At 38.5% G+C, this 9,736-nt stretch overlaps 1 protein-coding gene across 1 annotated transcript; it reads left to right on the top strand.

Annotated features, from left to right (window-relative positions):
• The first annotated feature begins 359 nt into the window (after nt 1-359).
• Nucleotides 360-7,911, top strand: LOC144639887 (T-box transcription factor TBX1-like). Its single transcript, XM_078499160.1, has 5 exons — nt 360-689; nt 3,123-3,293; nt 6,166-6,233; nt 6,345-6,508; nt 7,376-7,911. The coding sequence occupies exons 1-5, from the start codon at nt 375-377 to the stop codon at nt 7,624-7,626; spliced, it is 969 nt and encodes a 322-aa protein (XP_078355286.1). The 5' UTR covers nt 360-374; the 3' UTR covers nt 7,627-7,911.
• Nucleotides 7,912-9,736: the final 1,825 nt, after the last annotated feature.

The raw sequence follows: 9,736 nt of genomic DNA on the forward strand, positions 1-9,736 counted from the left end.
TGAAAGTACTGCTCAATAGATTTTTTTCAATGGTCACACATACTAGTAGAATTACATGTGATAGTTAGTAAAAGTCAGTACAGCATTATAAAAACAGAATCACTCCTGAAAAGCTTTTATTTAAATAGTTACAACACTAGAGGTCGATCCACAGAGTCGTCACGTCAGAACCGCCTAGCACTGACAACTTAGTAAACAGTGCAACATAAAAGAACTGCGCAATGGCTTTCATTTGAATAGCCATCTAAGGTTCGACTTTTAGGAAAAGTGCAATTTATCAATAGGAATTCACCGATGAGTACATCATCGTGTGTTTCTTTGTTTACTTATTTGATTGTTTATGTAGTTAAAAAGACACGCCTTGTAATGCGGAGATGAAAACACTGACAAATGCCTTCAAACTTTTTCTCTTTAGGCGCATGTTTCCTACATTCCAAGTGCGCCTTCAAGGATTGGACCCCTCGTCCAAGTACATCCTAATGATGGACTTTGTACCCGTAGATGACAAACGTTATCGCTACGCGTTTCACAGCTCCAAGTGGTTGGTAGCAGGCAAAGCAGACTCCAGTGTACCTGGGAGAGTGCACATTCACCCCGACTCACCCTGCACTGGACAGCAATGGATGAAACAAATCGTGTCTTTTGACAAACTCAAACTGACCAACAACCTTATGGATGACAACGGGCATGTAAGTCGCGAAAGTGATTCTTTCCTTTTCTAAAACCTGTATGAACTATCATTTGTAAGAGACGAAAAAGCTTAAACAAATATTCCTTGAGTTTATCCGTGGCAGTAAATGCCTCTTCTTTCGATCAATTTGTCTACGAATTCATGAAGTGAAGCCGCATTAGCAATTTAGAAAAAAGGCGCGAATTTCGTGGCATACGTCACCATATCACAAGTTTCTGATTGGTTAAGTTGCATGATCACGTGTTATCTAAAACGTTCGACGTTTCGTCACGAAAAAAATGTAGGTGGACAAAATATGAAAATAGTTTCACGTACACATTCATGTTGTTTACTTCTCTGTGAATTCCTTAGAAAAAATAACGTACTTATCAGCAAGTTATCTTGACTAACTAATAGGGAATGGTTGGAAACTAGATTCTGATATTAAAAATTCGTATCTTTTTTGCGCTAATCTGAACCATATTCGCGAGAAATTATTTTGCTTACTATATTTTGCGACATATTTTTCCGAAGCTACTAGGTGGGCCGAAATATTTTCCCCGTCATTTAAAAGTGTTTACGTATAAAATTTCAGGAAATTCATTATTTTTGTTTCTGAATTAGGCGCGGAAATTATTATTAATCACCTGAAACCCTAACACTTAATTTAATTTATAATCCTTCTCCAACTGCCGGCCATGGATTTGCCTTTGTGGTTTTCCTCGAAATTAAGTCGAAATAGGTCCTTTACACGTACATTTAAGTGATCTATTCGTTAACTTTTGTTCTAAAACTTCGAGTGCCTCTGGTTCGGGCTTTGGAGGCCACTCTCTGTGTATTTGACACTAAATAAATTACCTTAACGTTTACCTTACCTTTAGATATGACACAGTGAGTTCAAGAGCAAACAAGCAAACCTCTTTAAACAAGCTATATATCTCAGGGGTTTTGAAAAAAACCGTGATAGTAAAAAAACCAACCACCCTTTTATTAAAGTTTGTTTAAACTCACGTCCATTAGCGATTAAAAATTGCAGTGTGTAAAATGAGTTGTTTTTGAACAAAACCTCCAATAACAATTCGGGTATTTCTGTTAGCAGCATCCGCTATTTTTGCACTATTCAGTAGAGCTCTTCACTTGACCCGGAGGGAAGTTCTCGTTAAGCTGTTGTTATTATTGGCAACAACTAAGCAATATTTTAAGTTTGGTTGTTGACTCCAACTTGGGAGACATAATCTCTTATTATTGCACTTAGTTTACGTTTAAAAGAGACGGCACCGGAAAAATTATCGAGGAAGACAAATTAATTGAACGACTGTCTGCACGGATCATAGAATTCGATTTATAGGTTTGGCAACAACTTCAAATTGGATCTTTCGACACTCAAATTATTGTAGGATTTCGTTCAAATAAAACTCATTTATCACTCTGTAATGAGATGATCGATAAACGTGGGATTTAAAGATGAATTCCAGTCCGTACTGCGCAATCTCGGCTGCAATGTTTATGTGAGCCCACACGAAGGGAATGTCTACAAGCAAAACTAAAAATTCCGCGACAAACTTACCTTTTTCTTCATTATTAACGCCAGATATCCTTGCAGAACAAATATAACGAGTAGAAGAACCTTGACGCTATTTCAAACCGACGTTTCAGCTCATCGGAAACTCTTGAACGAAACGAACTGTAATGGCGGACTAAAAAACGTCATGTATGCTGTCACCGAAGTGTAACGTTTCAACGAATTCAAAACAAAAACGTAAACAAACCCCGAGTCTGCGCAGTACGGACTGGAAATCAGCTTTAACTAATGGACTAGCGATTGTTATTTTGTAAATATATACTAGGGAGGAAATACATTTTTTCCTTCGGAATACAACTTAAACGTGTCACTTGTATTCTATGTTGCTTAGCAACTTCGCCAAAAATCGCGAGGTCAGAAAATTCTCCAAGGCAAACTTCCATGGAAAAAGTTACACGAGCCTGGATGCACTTTCAAACTTTGTATTACGAGGGTCCTGGCAAACTCATCGCCAATTCTCTACAATCGGGCTGAATCTATGTCCGGATCCACTTTATTAACTCAATCGATCATCAGGAGTTGTTTGATTTCTGTGTTGAACTGAGGTCTGAAAACAAACCATTTTATGATTTGCCTGCGCAACTTTTCCCGCGTTTGGCACCGGTTGCATCTTTTCACGCGCTTGACACTGGTGCATCTTTTCCCGCGCTTGACACCGGTTCCATCTTTTTCCCGCGCTTGACATCAATTGCATCTTTTCTAGCGCTTGACACCGGTGCATCTTTTCCCGAACTTGGCACCGGTTACATCTTTTTCCCGCGCTTGACGTAAATTGCATATTTTTCCGCGCTTGATACCGGCTTGGCTCGAGTACTGATTGGTCCATGACACAGTTCCACTGTTCTGATTGGCTCTCGTTTTGTCTTGCAGATTATCCTCAATTCCATGCACAAGTACCAGCCTCGATTCCACGTAATTCTCGACGAATCCGAGAAAGGAAGCACCAGAGCGAATCTCCATGAAATGAACAAGGATCACTTGCGCACGTTCATTTTTGCCGAAACGCAGTTCATGGCTGTCACAGCTTATCAGAATCATATGGTATGTGTCAGCGTACAAAATCTACCTCCTGACATTCGTGCATTTCTCTATTGAAGAGTTTTATGCTATTTAAAGAAAGTTTCCTCTAAAGTTGATCAATTGCTTTATAGTAACAATCTGCATGCTTGATTCCGTATTTATAATTTTAAGACAAATATGATGTTAAGTCGTGCATGTATAGCATCCTCGTGTTATCTCAGTCGTGTATTTTTTTTGATCGATGTGGTCACCAGGCAACGCTAGGCTTATATCATCAGATGATGAAATTGAATCTGGAATGGACCCTTGGATGAACTAAATTATACCAAGAATCCTTCGTTCATGAAAATATTCTTCAACTTCTGATTGAACTAAGTTAAGTAAAAAAAGTCTTCAGTCAAATGTTAAAGAAACTATGTCATGTCATGAATTTTTGAGAGATGCTCAAAACTACCTTCAAATCAAGGGAAACCTCAGAATGAACAGTTTACAAAACAAGACAAACATCAAATACGCTTAAAAATAAATCTTAAAATGAACAAGTATGATCAACAATGGGGAAAATTCCAATGGATTAGGACATCATTCAAAAGGAAAGAGAAAAACCACGAACTAGTCAATAAGGTCTCGTCACAACACAACTTTAGAGGGCTGGGCACGATTTTTAACGCTGTTACTGAAACCAACGACCCCCTGACCGAAAAAGAAAAAGATTTTGGTTCCATCAGCAAGATAAGATAAATACAAGTCAAGTCTTCTTAACCGTCCAAAGACACTCTACATTTATCAAGCTGAAAGTCAACAGATTAGAGATTATCAGTAATTCAAACAACATGGGCGTGATTTGACATTCTCAACGATTTTGAGATAACTCAAAAACTTGGAGCCCTCAGTTCAATTTTCTTGCAAACGTCGGTTTCTGTCCATACATGTGATGCATGAATACTGGAACATTAGAACTAGGGAATATAGACATAGGCCGTATTCAATAATGACTGTCGTTGATTTTCAACACTTAGCAAGAATCAATTGAAACCAATTACATGCGAACGATAAAAATTGGGTCAATATGAGTTACTGTGTTTAGGTTTTAGCAATGTTCTTATTCGATGATAACTTCGATAGGCTATTTTCAGTAGATATTAAAATCATGTCTAACTTGGCTTTTAGGTATAAGGGTGTAAAACAAAATCAATTTATTACATAAAATGTTTTCTTCTGATTCAGTTCGGCCTCGCTTGGGAGAATGGTAAAGGAGAACATGTAAACGAGGCTAGGTTTGATATGCTGTCTCAGACCTTACAATATTTTAAAATTTCTTCACTATTGTATAAGATCACATGTTTTGTAATTCCTTTTTATGTAATAATTAATCTCTTTCATTTTAGTAAAAAATAGTTTTGACAGCCATTTTTGGATACGTTCCATGGAAGTTCACTGCTTGCATGAGCTTGCTTAAAATACAAAAACGTCTATACTTCATGGTACCTTGTTTGTCTGTTTTGTAATTCGATTTATCTGACCGCAACCAACAATATTTCTATTGAAAGTAATCGGATTCCAGCGAGATTTTCGTTGTCTTAGATGACACGCACGATAATTAGTAAGACGTTTTGCTATTTATTACTTGTTTTATTGCCTTGACCCTGAGCTGAAAAGCCTCGAGGCAAAAACTCGCTGTGAGAAAATCGGAAACTGGTGTCAATTGATTGTCAGTCTAGCTGTAATCCCTGAATAGAACCGACTGTGACAAATTTACGAAGCAATTACATTCCTTTCAGATCGTATTAAAACCACTTGCTGAACCGTTTTAGGCACAATCCGTGTAAATCTTAAAATTGACGTTTTTTGTCCAAGTGGTTCTTTTTCAAGACGAATTACTGCACAATCAGGGCCTTTTCACAAAATATTTTTTTTGATATAAGAGATTTATATATTAGTATTTTTTATAATTAGCTTTGACAGGTGCGGGTCATTTTTGGCCTATTTTAAGTCTGTATCTGCTCAAGAATTTTATCCTTGTGAAAAGAATAAAACGTGTTAGTTTTGCTACTGGGATCAGTTATAAATAGCAACCTATTTGAATTTCATAATTCTATCACTTTCTAGTATACGCGAAAGTTTATTTCTATACTGTGAAGCTGTTCTAAAGAAGCATTTAATGCTGTTTTTGTAAGACATACGTGAGAGTTTTAAATACCTGGCATCTTTCTATGACCTCACCCTCTAAAGAGAAAGACTTCTTGCCCCCTGTTAATTAGATTATCTTGTATGATCACAACATGCTACGGGAAATAATGCCTCTTAATTTACACGAGTTCGAGTAGCTACTTAAATTGAAGTGTTAGTTTTCTTAAGATAGTGACCAATAAACATAGGCACTTGGCTTTTTATGGCATATATATATGAACAGATAATCCTACTTCAACTAAAACCATGATAATACCGGAACAGCCCACTGAGAAATCGACAGAAAAATGTCAACGTTGTTTTGCTAGCCACAATGGAGTATTTTAATTAATGGCTCGCAAAAGAACACTCTGTTCTCATTCCGCAAACTCTTGCCGAGTCAGACATAAAGCATACCCAAGTGAAACGTCGCAAGGAATATGGGGTTGTTGGTCTAGTTGCTCCAATAAGAAATTAAATGAAACGGTTCTATCCACAGTAAATGTAACGTTTTCCCTTTTTTCACCTATATGGCTCGAAGTCACGGTAGCGGGTATATGTTGGTAAATTGATTTTCTTTCCATTGATTTTTCGACCTTATGTGATCAGTTTTTTCTTAGCAATAAAGAAAATGCTAACTTGGAGTTGATGATGGTTTTTTGTAGCGTGAGCTCTTAATCTCAGCAAACTGGCAAATTAAACTTAGTTGAATTGTTTGTTTCAGATAACCCAACTCAAGATCGCCAGCAATCCGTTTGCCAAAGGATTCCGAGATTGCGACCCCGATGACTGGTGGGTATTTTTATTCGTCTCGTCCTAAGAACGAGGCTGGCAAAGAAAATTACTCGAATAAGAAAATCATTTCGTTAAAAATAACCATTTTTTCCCGGTTTTACAATGTAGCGTGATGGAAGTCATGAAGCAACTTGACCAAGGAGAAATAGCTGCGACAGCTCGTGCCAGGTTACATGGAGACATGGTAACTCCAAGAAACGAGGTTCAAGTGCCACGGCCCCAGGCTCCCCGGCCAGTGCCTCCAGCCATGAATCCAGCATTTTCGTATCCAGGTGGGAAATATTTATCAGAACATGTCTATTAATATTTGGCTTCGTTTTACATTTGCCAAAGTATGTTGCGTTTCAAGTAGAGAAACTGGACAACAGAAAGTTTACATTTTCTTATAATGACCCGGGTACAATTTTATTATTGTGAAAAGAATCAAGACAAAAACAGAACTCAGTCGTGTTCCGATCTCCTATTGTTTTCTATTTAACGATTAGACTACAAGCCCGAGTTTTTAATGAGCTCGCTGATAGAACACAATCGTGCGGGATTTTTATTGTTTTTTGGCTAAAAAGTTCATAAAATGGTAGGCTTGGACTGCATATAATCCTTTAAAGTTACGCCTCGTTAACTATTCGCTCATAGAAAACTCGGACTCGTAGTCTAATTGTTAAGTGGAATGTGTTTCCATTTCTTCATAATTATAAACTGAGGATAAGAGTTAATAATTTCATAATCCGCTTTATGCTAGTAATTGGTTGAACCCAGGCGTGGTTTCAGCCCCTATAAAGGGCGCGCGGAAGAAAGAGTTCAGGGACTGGACTAGCTTTATGCAAGATTTTTTAACAGGCTAAGGAAAGAGAGCTTTTGCAGTTACTTAGTTATCGAGGAAACAAGTGCAATAGTAAATCGTAAGCAAAACATCTTTCAGTTACTCAACAAATTTACGATCCTTTTCCAGATGAAACATAGCAATAACCGCAATAAGAAAGCGCCTCTGAATACACCATCCTGCTTTAGCAACTTCTTTGACTAAAATCACCGGGGCTTAGTCAAACCTCCGAACGACATTTCATCTAGACCAGGGCTTTTCCCTGGCAATAACACTGTTGGATACTGCAGGGACTAACCCTCAATTACATTTATTTTAGGTCCGTACGAAAACAGAGGAACTCCATTAACACACATTCCCAGAAGCCTCCCTAATTCTTCGCCGCCCGGAGGATATCTTCCCATGATGCCCCAAATGATGGGTCACATGGGATCTAGCCCGATGTCGCCGACATCGCCGACGAGTCCTGGATATGGTCAGCGTACATATCAATCATTACGCATGCACAGGACAATGCCATATCCCACAAGGCAAAGCAGGTCTTCTTCAAGCGATGAAAGCTGCCAATAGCAAATCACTCGTAATTTTATAAATTGTCCTAAATTGGATTGAATCTGAAAATTACGAAGAGAACTTTAATTATTAAAACCGGAAGGTTCTCCGAGAGCTTTTTGTACATATACAAATGTAATAAAGACTCGATTTGTTTACAACTAAGAATAATCTTAAGATTTTAATCATTCGTTTGTTTTCATGTGCTAAAACGTCCATTACTGAGAAGTCAACTAGTAAGATTTGGCTTTTTTGGCCACTCTGCACTCACTCCATTTATTAAAGCTCCTCAGTTTAAACTCGGCCTCTTTATTTCTTTTTTATTTGGTCATTACTACTATATTTAACGTAGAAATTAATCAGTGTGAAATAAATTTCCATATATATATTGATAGTGCACTCCCGGGGGGGGGACTCCCATATGAGAGTGACGGGGATGCTCGTCGTCTCGCTTAGGGGTATAAATTTCGGACTTTGGGTCTCGCTTAGGGTGTTCTGGGGAAAATGCACGAAAATGACAATATTTTTAGCCGTCAGGGTCTCGTTTAGGGTTGCACACGAAGAAATATACAAATATAAGTTCTATTTCTCAGAATTTTGGTATCTTTTAGGGGTCTAAAATAGCTTGAGCCACGCCCAGATTGGTCTCTTTTAGGGGTTCTTTTCAAAATTTCCGACGAGCATCCCCGTCCCTTTAATATGGGAGTCCCCCCCCCGGGAGTGCACTACTAAAGTGAAAGCGCGCGCGCAAAAAACAAAAAAAAACAAACAAAAACAAAAAACAAACATTAACATCCGGTTGCCGTTCGTCGCTCAAAAACGTCTATGCGTAAGCTCCCTGTTAACAAGCTATCGAAGTTTTCAAAACTTAAAAAAGGCATGAAGACGGTTTGACGCCGATACCTTCTATTTTTACAGAATTGTCCCAAGTCCACTAGAAATAAAATGCTTTTTGCACTCCTGCGAAGCCCTTGCACCTGAGCCATCCCCAGTCGTCTCTCGTCTTATAAGGGACGCGCACGCCTCGTGTTTCTCCTTCTCTTCGCCCCTCGCGCGTCCCCAGAAAGACAAGAAAGACGACTGGGGACGAGTTAGCGTGGATAACGAGTGTATAACCTAATACAGCAAATAAATGCATTTATAACACATATGCGACTGTTAAACTTGAGGTTTGTCGTGTTCTATAGAGGGTCCTGAAGGGGTAAAATGGGAACTGGGATTTGCCTATATTTTCACTGGTACAAGTACAAAGTTGGTTTACAACATAATGTTTTAAATACAATTTTTAGTGGAAACAAGGGGAAAAAAGGAAGAAAGTAGGAAAAAAAAGGCGGGTGGCACATTCTAAGTGGAAACATTTTGAGGCGGAAGAGCGCTTAATGTTGCCCATTTGGATCTAAATTTCGACAAGGTGTTGTTTTTAAAAGCGATTCTGCTTTCACAAAGGATTTTGTCTTTGAGAACGAGATAAAAAATTTTAAAGCTTGGGGGGCTATTATCCAACCAAGCTTGAAAGATGTGATATTTTCCGATGATTAGAACATGGTTAAAGGCGTAGAACTTAGTACAGTCTGGTTTGTAGCCGTACAGAATATCTGTCACGTTTAAAGAAACATTCTCCAATCGTTTCTCGTTCCACCAAATAACAATTTCACGCCAAAAATTTTGCGTAATGGGGCATTCATACAAAAGATGAGCTAAAGTTTCGTCGGGAAAATTGCAGCGCTCGCAGTGAGGTGACGTTTTCAGTCCCATTTTAAAAAGACGTTTGTTTGTGGGAAGGATGCCATGAATGATTTTATATTGGAAACATCTAAGTTTGTTTTCTACCGTGACTCTAAAAGGCAATTGGTAGATAGCTTTCGGGGATAAGTTTTTTCCGACTAGTTCTAGTTCTATATTTGGGGGTTTAAGAACTTTCAAAACAAAATGTTCGCGAGCGATTGTATTTTGCCAGAACTGTTGCTCCACGTGAAACGCTGGGAGGAGGGATGATGAAATCGCCAAATGTCAACGAGACCCAAAGTGTTGCGAAGGTCGTTTATACTATCAATAACGCTTCTTCGGTTGTTTGTATCTTTTCCTCCCGTCTTATCAACACTTTCAAGCGGGCAGTTGAAATCGCCAC

The sequence above is a fragment of the Oculina patagonica genome, unplaced genomic scaffold (genome assembly GCF_052425735.1).
Source record: "Oculina patagonica isolate OP01 unplaced genomic scaffold, crgOcupat unplaced145, whole genome shotgun sequence".
Classification (NCBI taxonomy): domain Eukaryota; kingdom Metazoa; phylum Cnidaria; class Anthozoa; order Scleractinia; family Oculinidae; genus Oculina; species Oculina patagonica.

Coding starts and splice junctions, on each gene's coding strand:
- LOC144639887 (XM_078499160.1), top strand. CDS start 375: ATGAAAACACTGACAAATGCCTTCAAACTTTTTCTCTTTAGGCGCATG. Junction 3,294..6,165: donor CAGCTTATCAGAATCATATG/GTATGTGTCAGC, acceptor TGTTTGTTTCAG/ATAACCCAACTCAAGATCGC. Junction 6,509..7,375: donor TCCAGCATTTTCGTATCCAG/GTGGGAAATATT, acceptor CATTTATTTTAG/GTCCGTACGAAAACAGAGGA.